Consider the following 24,644-nt stretch of genomic DNA (forward strand, 5'->3'; position numbering starts at 1 on the left):
ATTCTATGAGGCCACCATCACCCTAATACCAAAACCAGACAAAGATGCCACAAAAAAAGAAAACTATAGGACAGTATCACTGATGAACATGGACGCAAAATCCTCAACAAAATTCTAGCAAACAGAATCCAACAACATATGAAAAAGATCATACATCATGACCAAGTGGGCTTTATCCCAGGGATGTAAGGATTCTTCAGTATTCACAAATCAATCAATGTGATACACCACATTAACAAATTGAAAGATGAAAACCATATGATTATCTCACTAGATGCAGAGAAAGCCTTTGACAAAATTCAACATCAATTCATGATAAAAACCCTCCAGAAAGCAGGCATAGAAGAAACCTCAACATAATAAAAGCCATATATGAAAAACCCACAGCAAACATTATCCCCAATGGTGAAAAATTGAAGGTGTTTCCCCTAAAGTCAGGAACAAGACAAGGATGCCCACTCTCACCACTACTATTCAACATAGTTTTGGAAGTTTTAGCCACAGCAATCAGAGAAGAAAAAGAAATAAAAGGAATCCAGATTGGAAAAGAAGACATAAAACTCTCACTGTTTGCAGATGACATGATCCTCTACATAGAAAACCCTAAAGACACCACCAGAAAATTACTAGAGCTAATCAATGAATATAGTAAAGTTGCAGGATATAAAATTAACACACAGAAATCCCTTGCATTCCTATACACTAACAATGAGAAAACAGAGAAATTAAGGAAACAATTCCATTCACCATTGCAATGAAAAGAATAAAATACTTAGGAATAAATCTACCTAAAGAAACAGAAGACCTTTATATAGAAAACTATAAAACACTGATGAAAGAAATCAGAGATGACACAAACAGATGGAGAAATATACCATGCTCATGGATTGGAAGAATCAATATAGTGAAAATGAGTATACTACCCAAAACAATCTATAGATTCAATGCAATCCCTATCAAGCTACCAACAGTATTTTTCACAGAACTAGAACAAATAATCTCACAATTTGTATGGAATATAAAAAACCCCGAATGGCCAAAGCAATCTTGAGAAAGAAGAATGGAACTGGAGAAATCAACCTGTCTGACTTCAGACTATACTACAAGGCTATAGTCATCAAGACAATATGGTACTGGCACAAAGACAGAAATATAGATCAATGGAACAAAATAGAAAGCCCAGAGATAAATCCACATGGTGTTTTCTTGATCCTACTGGAAGGTGGCAGTGCAGGTTTTCAGACAACTATGGTTTGCATACTTTCCTCAGATAGTCCCTGAACAGTTCATTATCTGAAATGTCGATGGATTGCAGTATACTATGAAGCCACCGGGAATAACAAGAGACTCTTGCTAGAACAGGCAGTAGCAATATACCAGAACTGCCATTTGGCCTTCTACAGCTGTAAACAGGGAGGACAAGCATCCCAGTCTCATGAGATGCAGCCTGCATTGAAGCGCCTCGTCTGCAGTTACCACATGCCCTTTTGCTAGAAAGGGTAGAGCTTGAGGGACAGTAGGGCTTGCCCCAGGGCCCAGGATTGAGAAAGGGCCAGAAGTGTTGTTGTCGCTGTTCCCCTGACTTTAAGCAATGCTGCTTGCATCTCTTCAGGTTCAGAGGCACTGAGGGGCCCGGGTAGGCACATGACTGGCCTTGAATTTCAACTGTGGTTGCTACAGTTGTGTGTTGTCTATGGTTGCTGCCCATAGACAAGTGCCTCCATCACTTTGGGCTTGCTTTTCTAGCTGAGAGAACATGGATAACATACCTTGTTCCTTGGAGCTCCTTGGAGGAATGGCTGACTCTAGAATTAGGGCCGGGAATACCCGAGATGAGTATCTTGTAATATCAGAAAGTAAGGAAGTACCCCTCAAGACCCCCAAGCCAAAAATGATAGGAGTGTGTTAAAAGGACAGGAGCCAAGTGAAAGAGCTCCTGACGGCTAAAGCTGGGACAATTCCAGCAATAAAATAAACAATGAGGTGTTGAATTATAACCCATAGTATAAAATAAATATCCACAAGTCCATACTGATAAATGAATGATTGAATACATAAATAAATGGAGAAGAAGAAACAAGTCTCTGCAGAGGAATTTCAAATAACTGACATAGATCCTCTGCCCTCGAGGAGGTGGATTTCAACTCCCTGCTCCTCAAGTGTGGATGGTGCATAGTGACTTCCTTCTAAAGATCAGAGCATGGAAGCTGGACTGAGTGGCAGGGGAGGTAATGACTCTGCAGTGGAGAAAGCTGGCAAGCATCTTCTCTGCAGGTGGTCAAGGTCCACATCAACAGTGATGTCATGTTTGTAGCACACACTTTTATTTATTTTTTTGCCATTCCATGTGGCATGTGGTATCTTAGTTCCCCCACCAAGACCCCTGCAGTGGAAGCACAGAGTCTTAACCCCTGAACCACCAGGCAAGTCCCATAGCATGGACTTGTGACATAATGTGATGAGGGTGCTCACCTCTGTGGTCTTCTTCCCTGAATCCATATCCTCAGTCTAACCATGGAGAAAACATCAGACATACCCAAATTGAAGGAGCAGCTGCAAAATACTTAACAAATATTCCTAGAAACCATTTAGGCTGTCAAAAACTAGGAAAGTGTGAGGGACATCAGAGAGGAGAAACAGTCTGAGGCAGCCAAAGGAGATGTTACTTGTTGTTGTTCTGTGGTCAAACTGTGTCCAACTCTGCCACCCCATGGACTGCAGTATGCCAGGTTTCCCTGTCCTTCACCATCTCCCAGAGTTTGCTCAAACTCATGTCTATTGAGTTGGTGATGCCATCCAATCATCTTGTCCTCTGTCATCCCCTTCTCCTCTGCCTTCAATCTTTCCCAGCATCAGGGTCTTTTCCAATGAGTTGATTCTTCCCATCTGGTGGCCAAAGTATTGGAGCTTCAGCTTCAGCATCAGTCTTTCCAATGAATATTCAGGGTTGGTTTCCTTTAGGATTGAGTGGTTTGATCTCCTTGCTGCCTGAGAAGGAGATAAAATGACTAAATGCAATGTGCTGACCTGGATGGGATCCTGGAGCCCAAAAAAGGGACAACACCCCTAAATTAGGAAAATTGGAAAAAATATGGACTTTAGTAAGTACTTGCATGGTAGCTCAGGCGATAAAGAATCTACTTGCAATGTAGGAGACCTGGGTTCAATCCCTGGGTTGGAAAGATCCACTGGAGAAGGGAATGGTGGCCCACTCCAGTACTCATGCCTGGAAAATCCCATGGACAGAGGAGCCTGAGGGGGTACAGTCCATGAGGTCACAAAGAGTTGGACACGACTGAACAACTAGCACACACACACACAGAATGTGTCAGTATTGGTTCATGCATGGTGACAAATGTATCATAGTCATGACAGATATTAATCATAGGGAACTCCACACTCTCCATGCTGCTTTTCTGAAAATCTGAAGCTATTCTAAAATTTGAAGTATATTGATTTAAAAGGAAAGAAGGGTTATGACTTCTTTCCAGGCAGGTTGCTGGGACGGTTTGTGGAGATGATGCTGGGAAGTGTGGGCTGTGTCAGCCCTTGGGTGGCAGTGTGTGCCCTGTCATGTTTGAGCACAGGGCGGGCCAGAGACTGGCTTTTTCCATGTTGCACCTCCCTGTGTAGCCCTGCTGGACCTAGCTGCCAAGCAGTAGGTGAACATTGTGTTCTGTAGCCCCTCAGAAGCAATGGTCCCTGGGAGTGAGGTTGGCCCCCTTGGGGTTGGCCAGGAACTGTCTCTGCTGGAAGCAAGAAGGAGAAGCCCATCTAAGCTTGATCCAGAAGGGAAGGCTGTCAGCTGCCAGCTTGGTCCAGAAGGGAAGGCCCACTCACATGGGCTCCCCAGGGCTTAGCTCTCCCCCTCCAACCATGGGCTGAAACATGGGCATTTCTGCTGCAGGCACGCTAAGTCTGACCCTGCCTTCAGGCAGAGCTCCCACCCAGTAGACCCTCCTTCCCTTCTTCCTTCTCCCTGGGCTTGACCACAAGGCCCTTGGGAGGCCTGGCCATGCAGGATTACAGGAGAGCAGAGAAAGGGTTTTTACAATAATCCCTGACTGTTCACTGGATTGTGTGACTGTTCACTGGACATAAAAACCCCCTCCCTTCATCTTCACCACCACCCCAGCCAGCCTGCCACCGAAACTGGTTCTGGATAGCTGCCGTGTATAGTGGCTAAGAGCCACAAGATTTGATCCCAGCCCTCCCACTTTCTAGCTGGGACCTTGGGCAAGTTACTTACTTAACCTCTCCTAGCCTTGGATTTCTGACATGTGAAACAAGAATAATTCCTCCCTCTGTAAGAGTGCCCTCAGCAGGGTGCCTGATACATTGTATGTGTTGCTTGACCAGAGTTGCCTCCAACCCTAGTTCTCTCTAGCCACTGTCTCCCTTCTGTGGTTTTGCCTCCCCTTGATCAGAGTCTTCACCTTTGCTTGTTTTTCTGGTACATAGCCAATAGCCATCCCAGGCCAATATGTTATGTGGAACTCTAACCTGGGGGGTCTTGGCAGATGACCTTGAATTTGGCCAAGGTGCGGGGAGCAGGGAGACCAGACACAGTGTTCTTTTCTGCCCCATGGGTGTGTCTTGGAGCAATCATGCTTGTGTGTACAACCACGGGAAGCAATTCCTGATCTCCCCTGAGCTGGCTCATTGGCCTCTCCTCTGGCATTTAGGAAGTAGTCGTGGGGGACGGAGGCCGACAGAGCCAGGCCTTGAGTGCACAGCCAGGCCAGAGCCTGTTGGGGAGCAGCCCTGTGTGTGTGCCAGAAGGCTGGGGTCCTGGGCCACTCAGGCAGCCTCACCCTCTCTCTGGGGCTCCAGCACCAGCTCAGGGCTGTGGGTGGAACCCATGTGCCTGGCAGCCTCTGCAGTTCTGCTGAGCATGGCAGTCATGTCCAGCCACCTTCTTGTCCTATGCAGAGTGTCACTGTAGCTCCAGCTGAATCAAAGCCACTGAGGTCCCACTCAGGGACCAAGAGGAGTGTGTATAGATGAGCCAGAGCCCCAGAGACAGTCGGACTGGGGGACCTGAAATGTCAAGGCCAACTCTAATTTTGGAGGGCGGAATAAGAGAGAAAATTTAGCGGCTTTCTTTTCATTATCCTTGTTTAATCTAAGAAAAGATCAGACTGTCTCTCATTGCTGAACCATGCACCTATCACAGCCTCAAAACTCTTTATCCAGTCTTGTACTTAGGCTGTCTTCGGGGACGGGGTTCATTTTTCATCTTCCTTTCCTATGGATCCTTTAGTGGGGTCCATGTGCCTGTCTCAGTTTTCTTTTACTTGCTAATGTCTTCAGTTCATCATGGTTCTTAGAAGGTGGTTTACTGGGTCCAGGATCCTAGGTTGATGTTTTCTTGGTGCTTTGATGATGTTACCTCAGGGTCTCCCTAGTTACTGTTGGGAACCTACTCCCAAGTCCTTCCTTGGTGAGTGACTTTTCTTCTCTCTCTCTTGCTGCCTACAGATGTCTTACAAGACATTCTCTTTGACTGATGTGAGCTTGGAGGGAAATTCCTGAGAGACTGTGGTCACTGTCTGTCCCCAGGAGTGGAGCCGATGCACTCAAGAGGGAGACTTGAGGCCAGTGGAGGAGGTGCACAGGAAGGCTGAATGGGGCTCATGGCATGGGGAGCTTTCTAAGGGCCAAGAGTGCCTTGATGGGCTAGGAAGAAACTCCCTGTCATGTGGAGGTGGCCTGAGTTACCTTGATTGCCAATAAGTTCGGGACTGTCATGGTGGCTTCAATGTAGTTCCTGACTTCCCCTCCCCTACATCAAGCCTCTGCCCATCTCCTGTGAAGAGTTGATGACCTTCTCAGTCAAGGATCATTCTGGCTCCTACAGTAAGACCTGTCTGACCTCTCCTTCCCACACTCACTATCTTCCTCTCTCCTGACCCCTGGGGTGGGGCATGAGGGGTCTGCACCAAGGGCTTGGTACACCTGTCTGTCCCTTTAGTGTCCAGATTATTTCAGAGCACCGAGGGGTTGCTCCAGATGGCATGTCCCTTCCTGCTTGCCCTGTAGCTCTGTATTTGCATTTAGGACAGTAACCTGGGACTGGGAGTTTGCGTCAGGAAGTACCATTCAACCTCCCACCTGTATCAAACACTTGGCTCTGATTCTGCCTCCTGCACAGAGAGCAGCAGCCCTCTCTCTCCCAACGTGCCAGCCTGGAGATGCAGTGTTAGAGCAGGGCTCACTGCAGACTTTGATTGGCGAGCTTGGCCTGCTGAGTGAGGAACACAAATGAGTAATGTGGCAGGATTCTGGCAGCACTCTGCCTGGTCCACTTTGGAGAAAGAGGAGGGCAGGAAGGCAGTGGCCTAGGTACTCTAGTTTTTTGTTTTTTTTTTTTTTTTCCTTTGGCCATGATGCCACAAGGCATGCGGGATCTTAGTTCCACTTTCCCTGTCCTGGGGTCACTGGTGGGTTTACATGTGTATACGAGGTGCCCAGATGTGGCTGTGTGGAGCGTGCATTGCTTATCACCCCATCCTTGGTTGTACTCTTACAGTGCACATCAGTGGGATCTGAGACACCCACCGTGCCCTTGTGTGGCAGGAAGACCCTGTAACGGTGTTGGAGGGGCTGAGATGTTGGGGTTCTTTGTGTCATCCTACTGCTGCTTGAATATCATTTCAGCAGGTCATCAGAGTCCTCAGGGTGGAATCCTGTGAGGTAGAATACATGTGCATGGTCTTCTAGGATGAGTCATGGGCAGGCGGTAGAGAAGGATGTTAATCTGTTTATGCATTTGAGCACTTGGCTCCCATTATGTCTCTGCTCCTACTGGAGAGTCAGAGGCTGGGTTCTGCTTCTGCTCCATCACTGACTGTACCCATGGGCCTCTCTGCCTGTGGTGCTCACTCGTCATCCCCAGATATTGAGTTGGCATGAGCATCCACATGCCAGCCCATGACAGCCACTGTGGTCCCCATTCTACAGAAACAGAGATTCTAAGGAGTCACCTGACATGCCCCAAGCCACCCAGCTGCTAAGGGGCAGTGCTGGGGATTAAACCCAGGACTCTGACTCCTGGCAGCTGCACTGCTGGGTACTGACACTGACCCATTGAACACATCATTTCTCCTCCTGGATAAGCCACTTCTCCTAGGAGAGTAGTTACATAAGTGATGGCTCATCACATGTAGACTTTAGAGGTGATGCTTTTAAATCCACAGAATGACGTTTCATGAAATAAGAAAATTGCAAGCAGTATATTCAGTATTATTCTAATTTTGTAAAATGACACACATGCATACACATGTGTGACGGGAATCTGTGTTAATGGCACTTACTATATATCTGGTTGATACTAATAGGAGACTTAACTATTTTTTCTTATTTTTTATAACTTGGGAGCTTCTTTTTTTAATTGAAGTGTAGTTAATTTACAGCGTTGTATTTCTGCTGTATGGCAAAGTGTCTCAGTTATACACACACACACACACACACATATATATACATTCTTTTTTAAAATATTATTTTCTATTATGATTTATCATAGGATGTTGAATATAGTTCTCTGTGCTATACAGTAGGATCTTGTCTATCATTCCATATATAATAGCTTATATCTACCAACAACCCCCTCCCCCTTGGCAACCACGAATCTGTTCTCTAAGTCTCTGGGTCTATTTCAGTTTCATAGATAAGTTCATTTGTGTTATATTTTAGACTCCACATGTATAGTGGTATCTATGGTATTTATCTTTGTCTGACTTAATTTAAAATGATAATCTCCAGATCCATCCATGTTGCTCCACATGGCATTATTTCATTTTTAATGGCTGAGTAGTATTCCAGTGTGTGTGTGTGTGTGTGTGTGTGTGTGTGTGTGTGTGTGTATACCACATCTTCTTTATCCATTCATCTGTTGATGGACATTTAGATTGTTTCCTGTCTTGGCTATTGTGATTAGTGTTGCTATGAACATAAGTGTGGTGCATGCATCTTTTGGGATTATAGTTTTGTCCAGATATATGCCCAGGAGTGAAATGATTGCTGTATCATGTGGTCGTTCTATTTTTAGTTTTCTGAAGAACCTCCATACTGTTTTCATAGTGGCTGTACCAACTTACATTCCAACCAACAGTGAGGAGGGTTCCCTTTTCACCACATCCTCTCCACCATTTGTTATTTGTAGACTTTTTACTGATGGGCATTCTGACTGTTGTGAGGTGGTACCTCGTAGTTTTGATTTGCATTTCTCTAATAATTAGCAGTGTTGAGCATCTTTTCATGTGTGTATTGATCATTTGTATTTCTTCTTTGGAGAAATGTCTGTTTAGGTCTTCTGCCCATTTTTTGGATGGTTTTTTTGTTGTTGAGTTGTATGAGTTGTTTGTACATTTTGAAAATTAAGCCTTTGTTGATCTCATTGTTTACAAATATTTTCTCCTATAGGTTGTCTTTTCTTTTTTTTTTTTTTCAATAATATACTTTGCTGTGCAAAAGCTTGTAAGTTTGATTAGGATCCTCCTTTGTTCAAGATTAATTGACCATAGGTATGTGGGTTTGTTTCTGGGATCTTGATTCTGTTTCATTGATCTGTATGTCTTTTTTGTGCCAATACCATGCTGTTTTGATTACTGTAGATCTATAGTGTTGTCTGATGTCTGGGAGGGTTATGTCTACTGTTTTGTTCTTTATCTTTAGGATTACTTTGGCAATTCTGGGTCTTTCATGGTTCCATGTAAGTTTAATTTGGATTATTTGTTCTAGTTCTGTGAAAAACATCATAGGTAGTTTAGTAAGGATTGCATGGAATCTGTAGTTTGCATTGGGTAGTGCATTTTAACAATATACAATATTAATTATTCCGATCCAAGAGCATGGTGTATCTTTCCATTTGTTTGAATCATCTTCTGTTTCCTTTGTTAATGATTTATAGTTCTCAGCATATATTATTTTACCTCCTTGGTCAGATTTATTCCTTAATATTTTATTTTGGGGGGTGTGATATTCAAAGTTACTGGGTTTTTTTTTTTACATTCCCTTTCTGTTATTTAATTATTAATGTAAAGAAACGCAGCCAGTTTCTGTATGTTAGTCTTGTATCTTGCTACCTTACTGAATTCAGTTATCAGTTTTAGTAGCTTTTGTGTGGAGTCTTATAGAGTATATAGAATCATGTCGTCTGCATATAAAACAGTTTTACCTCTTGCCTTCCAATTTGGATATTTTTTGTTTTTCTTGTCTCATAACTGTGGATAGGACTTCTAATATTATGTTGAGTGGAAGAGGTGAGAGTGGGCATCCTTGTTCCAAATTTTAGTAGCAAGGCTATCAGCTTTTCACTGTGGGTTCATCATAAATAGTTTTTTCTATGTAGAGAGAGATTCCCTCTGTACCCACTTTGGTAAGGATGTTTATCATGAGTGGTTTGTCTAGTGCTTTTTCTCTATTTATTGAGATGATCATGTGGTTTTTATCTATTGTTTAAGTGGCGTATCACATTGATTAATATGTATATATGGAACCATCCTTGTGAACTTGGGATGATGAATCCCGCTTGGTTGTGGTATATAATTTTTTTATATGTTTCTGGATTCAGCCTATTAATATTTTGTTGAGAATTTTTGCATCTATATTCATCAATGATACCAGCCCATAATTTTATTTTTTGGTGGTGTCTTTCGTGGTTTTGGTATCATAGTGGTGGTTGCTTCATAGAATGTCTTTGGGAGTTTTCTTTTTGGGAAGAGTTTGAGAAGGATCAGTATAGATTCTTCTTTGAATGTTTGGTATAATTTGCCTTGAAGCCATCTGGTCCTGGACTTTTGTTTGTAGAGAGTTTTAAAATTACAATTTTAAAATTCTGTTTCACCTCTAGTGACTGGTCTTTTAAAATTATGTATTTCTTCTTGATTCAATTTTGGTGGGCTGCATGTTTCTAGATACTTGTCCATTTCTTCTGGGTTATTGAATTTGTTGGCATATAATTGTTCATAATATTCTCATATGGTTTTTTGTGTTTCTGCAGTATTGGTTGTTAGTTTCCTTTTTCATTTCTTTTTTGTTCAGTTGAGTTCTGTCTTTTCTTCTTGACGAGCCTGGTCAGAGGTTTGTCAATCTTGTTTACCCTTTCAAAGAACTACCTCTTGGTTTTATTGTTTTCCTTTCTTTCTGTTTTTTTCCTCTCTGATCTTTATTACTCCTCCTTTCTTCTGACTTTAGGTTTTGTTTGTTCTTCTTTTTCTAGTTCTTATAAGTGGTAGATTAGCTTGTTTATTTGAGATTTTTCTCATTTTTTTGAGGAAAGCTTATATCACTATGAACTTCCATCTAGAACTGCTTTTGCTACATCCCAGAGATTTTGTACGGTTGTATTTTCATTGTCTTTTGTCTCAAGATATTTTTAAATTTCCTCCTTGACTTCATTGTTGACCCATTGTTTTTTTAGAAGCATATTGTTTAGTCTCCATGTAATTGTTTCTTCCTCACTTTTTTTCTGTGGTTGATTTCTAGTTTCATGCCATTGCGGTCAGAAAAGATGCCTGAGATAATTTCTATATCCTTAAATTTGTTGAGGCTTGTTTTGTACCCTTTTATGTGGTCAATCCTAGAGAATGTTCCATATGCACTTGAAAAGAATGTGTATTCTGTGCTTTTTCTGGATGTAATATCCTGAAAATATCCATTAAGTATGTTTTATTGTATCATTTAGGATATGAGCTGTCTTGTTGATTTTCTGTCTAGAAGATCTGTCCATTGATGTGAATGGGGTGTTAAAGTCTCCTACCATTTTGGTATTCTTGTCTTTTTTTCCATTTATGTCTGTTAGTATTTGTTTTACACATTTGGCCATTTGTGTCAGTATTTGTTTTACACATTTAGGAGCTCATATATTAAGTGCATGTATGTTGACAAGTGTAAGATCCTCTCCTTATATTAATCCTTTTGTCATTATCTGCTGTTCTTCTTTATAGTCTGTGCCTTAAAGTCTGTTTTTTCTGATATGAGTATTGTGACCCCCACGTTCTTTTAATTTCCTTTTGCAGAAAATGCCTCTTTCTATCCCCTCACTTTCAATCTACGTGTGTCCTCTGCCCTGCAGTGGGTCTCTTGTAGGCAGCATATTGTAGTGCTTGTTTTTTTTATCCAGTCTGTAAGTCTGTATTTTTTGATTGGAGCATTTAGTCCATTGACATTTAAGGTAATTATTAATAGATACATATTTATTGCCATTTAAATCTTGTTTTCCTGTTGATTTTCTATTTCTTGTCTATCCCTTTGTTTGTTTGTTTTTCCTTTTGTGGATTATTGATTTTCTTCTGTATTATACTCATGTTCTCTTCTTTTTAATTTTTGTGAATCTATTGCATGTTTTTGACTCATGGTTACCCTTTTTTTTTTTTTCAAGTATATTAACTCCATCCTATATCTACTTGCCTTAGACTGATAGTCTTATAGGCTTAAACACATTCTAAGAAATGAAAAAAAATCAACATTTCTAACTCCTCCCCCACATTTTATGATTTTGATGACCTTTTTTACGTCTTCATGTTCATCCCTTTGCTGTTAATTGTGGTTATCATTGCTTCCACAGAAATTTTTTTCTTTTTAAAATCTGTGTACTGTCTTATTTCAGTGATTTGCTTTCCAATTGTGATTTTCTCTTTCCTGTATATTCTTTTTTTTTTAATATTTATTTATTTGGCTGCACTGGGACTTAGTTGCAGCATATGGAATCTAGTTCCCTGACCAGGGATTGAACCCAGTTTCCCTGCTTTGGGAGCATGGAGTCTTAGCCACTGGACCACCAGGGAAGTCCCATCTTTCCTGTATATTCTTACTTCTTTTCTATTTAGAGAAGACTTGTTAATATTTACTTTGGAATACATTTAGTGTTGCTATATTCTTTTAGTTTTTGCTTGTCTGAGAAATTTTTTCTCTCTTCTTCTATTCTAAATGATAATATTGTTGGGTAGAGTATTGTAGATTGCAGATTATTTTTCCCTTCAGGATTTTGCATATATCTTGCCTCTCCCTTCTGGTCTGCAATATTTCTGTAGAAAAATCAAGTGATAGCTTTATGGGGATTCCCTTGTAATTATTTCTCTTGCTGCCTTTAGAGTCCTCTCTTTAACTCTTTCCGTTTTTATTATATCTTTGTATAGGTATGTTTGGGTTTACCTTGTTCGGGGCCCTCTGTGCTTCCTATACCTGGATATCTGTTTCTGTCTTTTGGTTTAGAAGTTTTCAGTCATAATTTCTTCAAGTACATTTTTAATCCCTTTTTCTCTTTCTTCCCCTTCTAGAATCAGAAGTATGTATCAGTTGGCATGCTTTACTTTATCTCATAGTTGTTTTATATTGCTTCCATTTTTTTTTTTTTCATTTTGCTTTCTGTCTACTGTCCTTATTGGGTGATTTCCATCATTCTGTCTTCTAGCTCATTTATTCTTCTGCATTATTTATCCTGCTATTCATTGCCTTTAGTTCACTTTCATCTCAGCAAATGAGCTTTATTTTTCTTGGTTCCTCTCTACAGTTTCTAGTTCCTATTTATAGTACTCTGAATTTCTGTCAGTAGTCTTTCTTAATTCATTCAGTATCTCCTTTTTGAAGTCAATGTCTGTTAGACTCAAGAGGTCTGTTTCATTGTTTGTTCTTTCAGGGGAGTTATCTTGGTCTTAACTGGGAATGGTTCCTCTGCTTCTTTACTTTGCTTATATTTCTCTTATTCTGTGAGTTTAGGAGAAACAATTGTCTACTGTGGTCTTAGAGGGCCATTTATAGGTGGGACCATCCCTGTGTAGCTTGTGTGGGCTTAGTATGTTCGGTGCAAGGGCTGCTTTTAGTAGGGATGCCTGTCGCCTCTGTCCTCAGTGTGTGCTGAGGATCCCCTTGATGGGGATGTGCAGATGTAGCAGTTGGTGCTGGTCATGGGGTTCTCTGTGGCAGTGGCGGCTCACATGCACCCCTGGAGCACGCCATGGGAGCAGAGGAAGTCTGCGACCACTTCCGGAGCCGAGAAGGTGAAAGTGGTGGCTTGAGACAGCTCCTGAAGCCTGGGGCAAGGTGCTGGGGAGGATGGTAGAGGCATGTGGCTGCGCCTGGAGTCTCGGGGCGGAGGGGAGCGCCTGTAGGTAGTGTCCTGTAGGTAGTGTCCTGCCACCTGAGAGCTCATGTAGGGGAAAGGCTATACTGCTGAGTTTTGCCCCTGCTCCTGTGCACTGCCCATACGGCGGCACCTGGTCTCTAAGGCAGCCCAGGCCTCCTCTGCATAAACCCTCAGATGGGGTCACGCCAGACTCCTGCCCCTTTGCTCATAGCCCACCCTGGTCCCCTCCCCAGGCCCGATCTCCAAAGCCCGAGCTTCTGCACCCAGCCCCTGTCCACACTGGTGGCCACCGTGTCTCAGGCTGGGGACTGCAGAGTGATGGTACTGACCGTATGTACAGGTTTCTTTCCATTCTAGCTGCTTGAAATCAGTTGCTGCATTCTCCTCCAAGGCTCTAAAGCTTCCCCTCTGTCCCAGCTGACTTCCCTGCTGGTGAGAGGACTTCACAGGTACAGGAACCTTCCCTCTTTAATAGCTTCCTCCAAGGGGCACAGGTCCAGTTCTACTGCCTTCCTCAGTTTTTTTGTTTTTCTCCTTTTTTGTCCTGCCCAGTTGCATGAGACTGTCTTGCTCTTTCAGAGGCTGGGAGTCTTCTGCCAATGCTTGGCAGATGTTCTGTGAGGATTGTTCCACATGTAGATGTATTTTTGATGTACTTATAGGAGGAGGTGAGCTTCATCTTACTATTCCATCTCTGGATCACCTCTGACTTTTTTCTTCTCTTTTTTTGGGGGGGAGTTGCTTTTCAGAGTTTTCATAGTGAAATATTTTATATCCAGGAATAAAAGTTATTTAAAACAAAAAAGCTGGAGTGGTCTAGTGGGACCACTCAGGGGATGGACAACTTTAGGAGCAGGTGAGCTGCCTGTTCTTGGAGATGGACAAGCAGAGGTGGCGTCCATCTGTCATGGACATGGTTCCAGGACTTCCTGAACAGGTGAGTGGACGGGGGCTGTGTTTTTTGATGAACTGTGTCAGGACTGCCCCACAGGTCCCTGAGCCTGTGGGAGAAGGGAGTAATCCAATGCACTGCTCCTTTCCTCACACTTGACCGTGCCTGAGAATCACTGGGGAGCTCGTTCCAATTCTGACTCTGATTCAGGAGGTGGGCCCAAGACTCTGCATTTTTAATGAGCTCCAAGTGATGCTGAAGCTTCTGGTCCAAGGCCCTGGAGCACTTTCCCCCTGGATTTGCTATGGAGGGGTGCCCAGGTATTACAGAGCAAGCAGATGATGCCAGGGGTCACGGGAAAGGTAAACAGGGCTGTGAGGATGAGTGACCTGAGCTGAGTGGCATTTCTGAAAGGCCTCTTCAGAGATGTAAAAAGATGAGAGTCTGAGTTGTTGGGTTTGAGAACAGGCCACTTCCCACTATGGCTTTATGGAGAGAGCTCAGTGTTGGAATTCAGCCAGCCAGTATTTGAACCCCAACTCTGCAACTCATTAATTGTGTGTCCTTGGGTAGATTCTCTTGCCTCCCTCTGCTTCAGTTTCTTCATCTGAGTATAGGAATGCCTGCTGAATAAGGCCATGGTAAGGATGAAGTAGGATAACATGTCAGGTACCTGGCATTCAGTGGGCTTTTAATGAACACTGGCTTTCCCCAACACCATATACTTGTCTCTTCTTGCAGGTGGATGAGATTTACCACGATGAATCCCTGGGCGTCCACATAAACATTGCCCTTGTCCGCTTGATCATGGTTGGCTACCGACAGGTAAACCTCTTTGTCAGCAGGCAGGATTGGGAGGGAGATGGGGGGTGAGGCAAGAGCATCAGATAAGCTAGGGTGTCGGGAAGGGGGAGCAGTGTCTAGGAAACACTTTATTTCCAGAATCAGAGCCCAGAGACCATGAGAGTTGAGGTCTCAGTGGCAGAGGCATCTGGGGTTGATAAGTGGGACTTACAGTTTCCCCAGTCAGATAAATGGACAATCCTTGATCCCTATACCTGGAGGTCCCACTCCTTGAATCGATGGGGATAGTGGGGCTTAGAGAGGCGACAGCGATCAAGATGAGTTCTGCTAGGGTTGGGCCCCAGGCTCTGTTGCTTGTTCTTCCCCATGTGGCAGTAAAAACAGAGTTTTCTTCTAGAGGCTACTGTGAAGATTAAGTGACAATGAATGTAGAGAGGAAAGGCTCAGAACAGCACCTGCCTGTCGAGGGATTAGAGATCATCAGTTCTCAGCAGATAGGGGTCCTGACATGGGGCTTGGCACAGGAACATTCCCTGAAGCAGGGTTGGACTCTGTGCCTGAGGCAGCCAGTCAGTAACCCTGGGGAAGACACTGCTATCGCTTGGGCCTCGGTGTCCCCTGCTGATGGGAGCCTGTTGTGGCCTGCGGGATCTGACCAACCACCATGCTCTCTGGCCCCACAGTCCCTGAGCCTGATCGAGCGAGGGAACCCCTCTCGCAGCCTGGAGCAGGTGTGTCGCTGGGCCCACTCTCAGCAGCGCCAGGACCCTGGCCACGCAGAGCACCATGATCACGTTGTCTTCCTCACTCGGCAGGACTTCGGACCCTCAGGTATGCAAGGTACTGTATTTGCCATGGCCAGGTGTGTGCAGCTGCAGGGCAGGGGCCGAGGCTGTCTCTGGGGCCGCCCTAGGAGGATTGGAGGACTTTTTTTCAACAAAAAGATCCTTGGGACTTTGGAGCAGGACCTGGCCGGACAGGTGGGCAAGCTTTGCAGTGGTTTCTTAGGGACCAGGGAGAGTGAAGGGGTCCCACTCTGGTCCCTGCTGCTTTGGTTGAACCTGCAGTTGGCTGGGCATCAGGCTTTGGCCCTGTGCTCACCATCCTGGGACTTGGCTGCATGAAGGTCTCCGTGACCTTCAAGGTGCTCCTGCCCACACTGTATCCTTCTGTCTTCAGAAGCTGGTGGTGGGGAACCTGCAACAGGGCCAGTGTGGTCTTCTGGAAGGAAGGCCTTGCTCTCCCTGCTGATCCATGACTCTGCAGCCCAGTGAGCTGAGCTTACTCATCCTCCGAACTCTCCCCACTGTGAAGTGGAGGAAATAGTCGTATATTTGCTGTCCTCTGTTCCCAGGCTGCTAAAAGGCCCGAAGGATGCATGCAGTGTCTGTGATAGAGGCTGGCTGCGTGCGCTCTGCAAACTCAGGAAGCTTGGATCACCTCCCCCCCCTCTAGCTTTTTGTAAGGGGAAACCAAGGTCCAGAGTGGCAACAAGGTTTGCCCAGGCCCCACTGCAGAGAGGAGACAGAGCTGAAACTCAGATTGGATCTCCAGACACCAAGTTGAGGGCTTCTTAGTGTTTTCTGGTCTGATGTCAGAAGAGGGTCAGCCTGTACCCAAAAGGGCTGCTTGTCTGAATCCATGAAATCCTCAAGGCGAGCTTGTACACACACAGATCGACACACACATGTACAGACAAACATGTACTCTTGCCCAGGCACACATGCACACAAACGCCCACACACGTGTGTACTTACATGTGCTGTTGAGCACATCCAGACCTCCAGGACAGGTAGGACCCCAGAAACCTCTATACCCCCAGGACCATCTCAGGAAAGGGTTTTGGCAGTTCTGAAGACAGAGAATAGCTGTCTGGCCCTGGTTGGCTGAAAGCCCAGGGCAGGGAGCGTTCTCTGCCATTGCCCCCTCTTCAGAGGTCTTCCCCAGCCCAGGCTGCCCTTCCAGCCGATTACGGGCCCTGGGGAGGCGGAGATGCAGCCCCCTAGATCACAGGCCTCTCACACAAAGCCACTCAGCCAGTGCTGGCCTCACCGTGGCTGCCATGTGCTGGCCCCCTGCGCTGCCCGTGTCTCCTGAGGCCTGCACAGTTGTGTCTTCACTCTGCCCATGTCCTCCCCGCCACGTGTCCACCCCCACCTCCCCAGAGTCTCTCACCTCTCCCCCAGCCCCAGCTCTAGGCCCTCATAAGTCATTCCCTGGTCCCCTCAACCCCTTCTGTTAGACCCATTCCCTGGGTGACTCCCAGTCATCCCCACACATCCCTTTGTGCTCCTGGATTTCTGGCCCTCCAGGCCCACCCCTAAGTAACCTGCTGACCCTGGTCAGCCTGCAAAGCTGTCTGCCGCTCACGGGTGTGGATGCGCTATAGGATGGGGGCGCGGGCTGGCCCCTGAGTCCTCTATTCTCCCCATAGTGTCTAACACACAGCCAGCTGTCACACTGCACAGATGTGTGGAGCTTGTCAACTGACCGACTGGCTGGCTGGAAGGCTGCAGCTTGGAAGCTGGGTGTGTGCAGGCTTGGGCACCCTGCCTTGTTTAGAGGAGGGGCTGACAGGCGCAGAGAGCCGCAGGCCAGGAGGGAAGGCATCACGCCTTAGGATGTGGGGGCAGCTTGGCCCAGGTGCCAAACTGCAGCTGCATACATACAGGGCGGGACGTTGCAAGAATCCTTCCTCCTGGGACCCTCTGGCAGTGACCTGATCCAGATGTGCCTGCAGGGGCTGGCTCAGCACAGACCTCGTTGAGTCCTGCCTCACCTGCGTGTGACCTCTCTCTGCCCTCTCTCCCCATCCCTGGCAGGGTACGCGCCTGTCACTGGCATGTGCCACCCCCTGAGAAGCTGTGCCCTCAACCACGAAGACGGCTTCTCCTCGGCCTTTGTGGTGGCCCATGAGACCGGCCATGTGTAAGTGGCCCCATTGGGGCGGGCTGTGCCTTGAACTCCAAGCAGGTCTGTGGGTATGGGAGGTTTTGTCCCAGTTCTGATTCCCATCCCAGGCTCCTGGGAGATGCCAGAGGAGCTTCCCTTGGGGGGAGGGAGCCCCGGGGCCCAGAGAGCAATTCTGAGTCTGCCTTGGGCCCAGCCTCCAAATCCCAGGGCTGTGGGAGACCAGACATGGCCCTGCCTTTGGCAGCTCAGTGACAGTGTCCCCTCAGAGGCAGCACTGTGCTCTCTGGGTGGCCTCTGTCCCTCTGTCCAGTCACTCCTTGAGGCCCTCCCTGCTGCTTGCATGTGGAGCGCTGGCTGGAGTCCATCTTAAACAGGTGCATGTAGATCCAGGACGTGGGCCAGGCTGGTGGCTGGCTTACGTGATCCTCGGACCTGAATTTGGTTTAGAGTGTATTCATTCATTCAATCAACCAGTATTTCTGAACACCTGTTGTGTGCCAGGCCCTGTTCTAGAAATAGGGCTTCCGTGGAGAACAGGACACAAAAGCATGCAAGATGCTATGCGCTGGGAGAAAACAAATAATCCACCATCCAGTGTCCAGTGGTGATGCACACCTGTCACAGTCACGCCTCCTGGCCTTGTCTGTCCACAGGGCAGAGCTAAGGGACATGCCCCCAGCTTGCCTGTCCCCAGCCAAGGCGCAGAGTGAGGGCCATTTTTTGCAGCTGGAAGGACATGGGAAGGAGTGGGCCAGCTGCAAGGGTGAGCCTGCTGCCCATGGTCAGCCATGTCCCTCTCCGCATCTCCCTGCCCCGCGGTTTCACCCCAGCCCTGCCGTTCGTTGAGTGGGTGGCACCTCCTCTCTGGGGCCTTTGTTTCCTCAGCTACAACACAGAGGCTGGCACCGGGGAAATCTGCAAGGGCCCTTCCTGCCCTGGTGGCCAAAACTTACGCATATTCTAGAGCCAGGAGTTTGTCTTCCTGTGTGTGGGGTGTACTCTTCACTCACAGAGCTGCTGCCTGCAGAGACAAGGTCAAGCTTAGAGGCCCACTCTTGGCCTTGGGCTCCAGAATCCAACACTCGTCCTGGGCCTTCACATCCCCAGAGGCCCAGAGGCTCTGTCTAGTGGTGTCTGTCTAGTGGTCAAGGCCAGATGCAGACATCTGGGAATGTGTAAGAATTTAGAATCTTTGGGCTTCGGTGTTAGATACTAACTATAAAGGGCTTCCCAATGGTGCTAGTGGTAAAGAACACGTGTGCCAATGCAGGAGATGTAAGTGATGTAGGTTCGATCCCTGCATTGGGAAGATCCCCTGGAGGAAGGCACAGCAACCCACTCCAGTATTCTTGCCTGGAGCATCCTATGGGCAGAGGAGCCTGGCGGGCTTCAGTCCATGGGGTTGTAAAGAATCAGACATGACTGATGCGACTTAGCATGGACACTAACTATAAAGAGCAAACTTTTACATTTAAACTATCATTATGGCAGGTGGGTACCACACACATAGTTGTAAGGCCAGGTCTAGGAGAAGCTAAAAAGGCTGGTACACAGGGAGAGTGCCGTAAGCCAGGTCGTACTGAACAGAATGAATTGGTCCTTGTGCACAAGGCCTCAGGTTTGGAGGGGAGACAGTGCATGGTGTGCGAGTTGTTAACCTTGGTGCAGGTGGCCCCTGCTGTGGGCAGATAGCCCCTGGGCAGGGTGGCCAGGAAGGGTGTCCTGGGGCCAGAGTGGGGCTTGAGCTGGTTTCAGACACTGTGAGGATGTTAGGGAGGGTTTGAGGAGGGGGCTGGAGGGCAGAATGAGCTCAGCCCCATTGAGGGGCAGTGTGGGGCCTCAGCTTCCATCCAGTGGGGTGGCCCTCCCCACTGCACAGTGGGGAAACTGAGGCCAAAAGGCACAGTCTGAAGCTTGGTCAGGGCAGAGTCTCCAGCCCACCTGCTCATCTTCCCAGGGGTGGGCCTGCTGGGTGTGACTCAGGACTGCCCTCTCTGCCCCCCACCCACCTCCAGGCTCGGCATGGAGCACGACGGTCAGGCGAACGGCTGCGCGGATGAGACCAGCCTGGGCAGCGTCATGGCGCCGCTGGTGCAGGCTGCCTTCCACCGCTTCCACTGGTCTCGCTGCAGCAAGTTGGAGCTCAGCCGCTACCTCCCGTAGGTCACCTCCCCTCTGCCTCTCAGCCTCCCCATCATCTCCCCTCCCAGCACCATCCCGCGCCTGACACAAGCTCCAGTCTGGTTTTGCTGGTCAGTTCCTGGGCCTCTGGGGATGTGGAGGCCCAGGACGAGTGTTGGATTCTGGAGCTCAAGGCCAAGGATGGCCTTGAGTAGATTTGTACGTCCTGCATGGTGGGCTGATTTGTCTTTCTCTCTCAGTGCAGTGAGCCCTCAAACTATCTGAGATCCAGCCCTTATTTTGGGCCATGGCGTGAACTCTGGAATATGGGTGAAATGGGCCCCATAAGAAAGCCACGAGCTGCGTGCCTAAGGCTGGTCCTGGTGCCCTTGCCTTGGAGCCCAGACATGCTCATGAGTGGAAGCAGGGGCACCTGTGGGGTAGTCCATTTTCCCTGGAGAATGCAGCAGCTAGCACAGAGCAGCAGGCGGGTTCCTGCAGGCCTTTCGAGCTTGGTTCCTGCCCCCTCCTCTGTGAAGGGAGAGTTGGGGCATTCCTGCCCCACCCGGCTCACCTCCCTGCCTCTGCCTGCAGCTCCTACGACTGTCTCCTTGACGACCCCTTTGCGCCTGCCTGGCCCCAGCCCCCGGAGCTGCCTGGCATCGACTACTCAATGGATGAGCAGTGTCGCTTCGACTTTGGCACCGGGTACCACACCTGCTCGGCGGTGAGTTCCCATGGCCTCTGCCAGCTGGGATGCCAGGTCAGCCTCCTGGGTCCCAAGCTGTTCATTCATGGAGCCACCATAGGGGGATACAGGATGACCAGGGTCCAGGCCCTGCCACCTTCTGCTATGTCCCCACCACACCCAGTCCCACGGAGGGGCCGGGGAGACAGTATGTGTGTGTGGGGTGCTGGAAAATGCCTAGAGGATGGGAACAGAATAGAACACAGAGAGTGGGCCACCAATGGGGTCCTGGCAGGCCAGGCTGGCAACTGGGGGTTTATCTGCCAGGTGACTCGTGTGTCAGATCAGGTACTAGCTCTGGGCTGGTGTGGAATAGTTGCCTGTATGGGTGTTTGGCAGGATATTTGGGCAGACTTCCCACCCTGGTGAAGTTCTCCTGTGTCCCACGTAATCTCTCTCCAGGGGATCAGTTGTATGCTCGCCCCACCCTCTGCCCTGTGCCTGAGATGGTAGATACAAGGGAGCAGAGCCCTGTTCTTCCCTGCAGGACAAGGCAGGGAGAGCCTGGAGCCTGGCAATCAGCTGAGCCACCCAGGGGAGAATCAAACAGCTGCTGAGCAGGGCCCAGGCAGAGGCTCAGAGAAGGGGACATCCCAGGGCAAGGGGGATGTCCCAAGGGGTCAGGCCTTGGTGCCTTGAGTACGTCGTCATACCTCCCCCATCCAGGAACGCAGCCCCCTCCTCAGCTCTGCTGGACCTGAGGGCCCTGTGTGTGGCCATCTTGTGCAGGGCTCAGGCCACACTGGGACACCTGGTCTCCACTTTGAGGGTGGAAAAGCAGCTGGGAAATGGGATTTCAATGCCCAGAGGCTGTGTGTGTAGGACACGAGTCTGGCAGGCAGGGGATGATAAGACAGAAAAGGAGATTGAGGCTTTCCTAGACAATGTGAACTATAAGGTTACCAGCCTTATATGAGGAGATGGCAACCCCCTCTAGTATTCCTGTCTGGGAAATCCCATAGACAAAGGAGCCTGGCAGGCTATAGTCCATGGGGTCTCAAGAATCGGACATGACTTAGCGACTAAACCACCACCCCAACCTTATATGAGAGGGAGGTGGGAGTCCTGACCTTGTCTGGGTGCTGCAGGGTCTAGGCTAGACTGGCAGCTCCCTCCAAGCCCCCCACATGCATAGAGCTTAGGGACCATCAGCAGACCCAGCCTCCCCACAGCCTCAAACCGTGGTCCCTGCTCAGCGACAGAGAGGCCTCTGCAAGACAAGGACGGAGGCCTTGGAGGGGAGAGTAGAGGCATGTGGGCTGTGGGGGGCGCCTTCTCGCTGGGGTGGCTGGAGGCCACTGGCACTTGGGGGGGAGCTGAGATGGTGGACATGTGGGGCTCTGGTTGGATGGGTCCCTCCTGCCTCCGTGGCGGTGTTTGGCCCCAGCGCCCACCCATACCCTGCCCCCTCTCTGTCTCTGTCGGTTCCCCTGGACAACTCGCCAGAGCTGGAGGGCCAGTCCAGCCTGGTGACCCCCTCCCCCTTGCCGCACAGTTCAGGACCTTTGAGGCCTGCAAGCAGCTGTGGTGCAGCCACCCCGACAACCCATACTTCTGCAAGACCAAGAAGGGGCCCCCGCTGGACGGGACTGAGTGCGCGCCAGGCAAGGTAACTGTGGGCTGGGGCTGCAGGCAGAGTGCCTTCCTGGGTGCCGGCCCCCGGGGGGACCTGCCCCTCTGGCCAGTGTGGGCGGGGTGGGAGTGTGGGACAAGAGTGAGCCTTGCGTGCAGGCAGATGGGTGTGGAGTCCTCACATGAACTCACACACACCCCCTCTCCTCCCCGGGACCACAGTCTTTGTCTTCTACCGAGAATAAGAGTTTGGCCTCGTCTCATAGTGCATCAGCAGGCATGTTTACTCCCATTTTACAGATGAGGAGAGTGAGGCCCAGGCCAGTTAGGGAACTTGTGGAGGTCAGATAGAAGGTGATTAGCAGAGAGGGAGGTGAAGGCAAGGCTCCGGGTATTCTGCCTGCTCACCTCCCCACTGCTCACCGTACTGTTTCTTACCACTCCATCCCAACCCCTCTAAAAGCTGCCCATTCACTATTTTCTGGTGTAAGTTTGTACTCTCTCTCTTGTGTGTGTGTGTGGGGGGGTGTTCAGGGGTCCCTGGGTCTGAGAGTCTTGAGCTGAGGTCTGAAACCCACCTCTGCTCTATCGCTGGCCCTGCCTCTCCCCGCAGCTCTATGTGGTGACCTTGGGCCATCCTCTGACCAAGCATGTCCCTCTCCTCGGCTTCTTGTGAACTTAGGAGCCCTGTCAAAGCAAATGAGGGTGCTGGGAAGAAGCAGGGTGCTACCCCCACCAGCCTGTCCTCTGCTCTTCACCCTCAGCCCTCAGCAGGATTGCATCTGTAAATGGTCTGCCTCTTCACAGATGGGTGGAGCTTCTTTTAAAAATCTCTATCCCTGCAGAGTCTGACTCAGTCTGGGGGTGAAGCTGAGACATCCGGAGTTTTAAAAGTTCCCCTAGTGGCTCTGAGGCTGAGAAACACTGAGTTCTCTCTTGAAAATGACCTGGAGGGCTTTACTGTATTTCTTACCTATGGCCCCACAGGACAAGGGAAGGGGGTTAACCTGGGTTGAGCTCTCCTTTGTGCCTGGCCTTGTGCTGAGGCCTTTGTGAGTGTGGCTGCCTTCAGTTCTGAGAACAGTCCCATTTAACAGGCAAGTACCCTGAGGTTCAGCAAGGTGAAGTGAAGTGAAGTCGCTCAGTCGTGTCCGACTCTCTGCGACCCCATGGACTGTAGCCTATCAGGCTTCTCCGTCCACGGGATTTTTCAGGCAAGAATACCGGAGTGGGTTGCCATTTCCTTCTCCAGGGAATCTTTCCAACCCTGGGATCGAACCCAGGTCTCCCGCATTGCGGGCAGACGCTTTACCGTCTGAGCTACCAGGGAAGCAAGGTGAAGCTCTGCCAAAGCCACACACAGCTGGTAATGGCCAAGCCGGGATTCAACCCCGGGCTTCTTGAACTTGAGGCACACACCCTCCACTGTGTGGCTGGGCCTCCCGGGTAGCTGGCTTTCCTCCCATGAACATACCTGCTTGGGGTCCCAGATGGTGATTTCGAGGTACAGAGCCAAGATCAACTCTAGATTGTGTGGGAAGGTTGTGTCTTCTCTCCTTTATCAGCTCTTTGTGCCTCTGGCGGCGGTAAACCAAATAGTTGCAGTTCCTGCCATCATTATTATATCACCTGCTGTTACTGGAGGGCTGTGTGTGAGTGCTCACAGCAGCCCTGCGGGTGAGTGCTGTTATCCCCATTGTCCAGCTGAGGAGTGGGCTCTGAAAGGGATATCCTTTGCTGAGGGTCATTCAGCTCACGGAGGCATTGGATTCCGTGTGACCCCGAGGCTGGTGCTCTTAGCATTCCTTTCTCTGGGCTCACCCACGGTGCCCAGTTGGGCACTTTCTGTGGCAGTGGCTCCAGGGTGACCTCACACCCTCTGCTCCATCCCAGTGGTGCTTCAAAGGTCACTGCATCTGGAAGTCGCCGGAGCAGACTTATGGCCAGGATGGAGGCTGGAGCCCCTGGACCAAGTTCGGGTCGTGTTCACGGTCCTGTGGGGGCGGGGTTCGATCCCGTAGCCGGAGCTGTGACAATCCCCCGTGAGTGCACTTGGCTGAGGGGGGCAGGGCAGGGGCCTGAGGGGCTTGGAGGGGGAGGCGCTGGGGGGCAGGGCCCAAGAAAGAAGGTCCCCTGCAGGTAGCTACATATTCCAGTGGATGAGGACCCAAAATTGTTTCGGGCACCAGATCACTTCCACCTTGGTCAGACGTTTCCCTTTGGGTCTGACATCTGAGAACGGGTCTGAGCCGGTGATTCTCAGTATCTCATGTGTAGAGAGTCTGGGTGGGCCCAAGGCTTGGTCAGTTTAACAAGCCCTTCTGTGACCCTGATCCTCCAGCTAAACTTTGAAAAAACACTGTTCACTAGCCATGTTTTAGGAGGATAAATTCCCCAAGTCTGTTTCCTACTACATGAAGCAAAACTTCCTTCAGTTTTTCTTATCTCTTTCTAATGTCAAATCCTCTCCTTACCCCCCCCCCCCACATTTTTCAGCATTCTGAGGG

General features: G+C 48.6%; 1 protein-coding gene across 2 annotated transcripts in view; it reads left to right on the forward strand.

Moving 5' to 3' along the window:
* The window catches only part of ADAMTS14 (ADAM metallopeptidase with thrombospondin type 1 motif 14), a 94,034-nt gene that overhangs the window by 46,746 nt on the left and 22,644 nt on the right, over positions 1-24,644 (forward strand). Inside the window, exons 5-11 of one of the 2 annotated variants that reach the window (XM_070470771.1) lie at positions 14,721-14,804; positions 15,467-15,623; positions 17,606-17,711; positions 19,712-19,855; positions 20,412-20,544; positions 22,061-22,174; positions 24,031-24,179. In XM_070470771.1, the coding sequence (XP_070326872.1) occupies positions 14,721-14,804; positions 15,467-15,623; positions 17,606-17,711; positions 19,712-19,855; positions 20,412-20,544; positions 22,061-22,174; positions 24,031-24,179 (887 nt within the window). The remainder of the gene's footprint in view (positions 1-14,720; positions 14,805-15,466; positions 15,624-17,605; positions 17,712-19,711; positions 19,856-20,411; positions 20,545-22,060; positions 22,175-24,030; positions 24,180-24,644) is intronic. The other variant, XM_070470772.1, reaches the window with a different exon arrangement.

The sequence above is a fragment of the Odocoileus virginianus genome, chromosome 7 (genome assembly GCF_023699985.2).
Source record: "Odocoileus virginianus isolate 20LAN1187 ecotype Illinois chromosome 7, Ovbor_1.2, whole genome shotgun sequence".
NCBI lineage: Eukaryota > Metazoa > Chordata > Mammalia > Artiodactyla > Cervidae > Odocoileus > Odocoileus virginianus.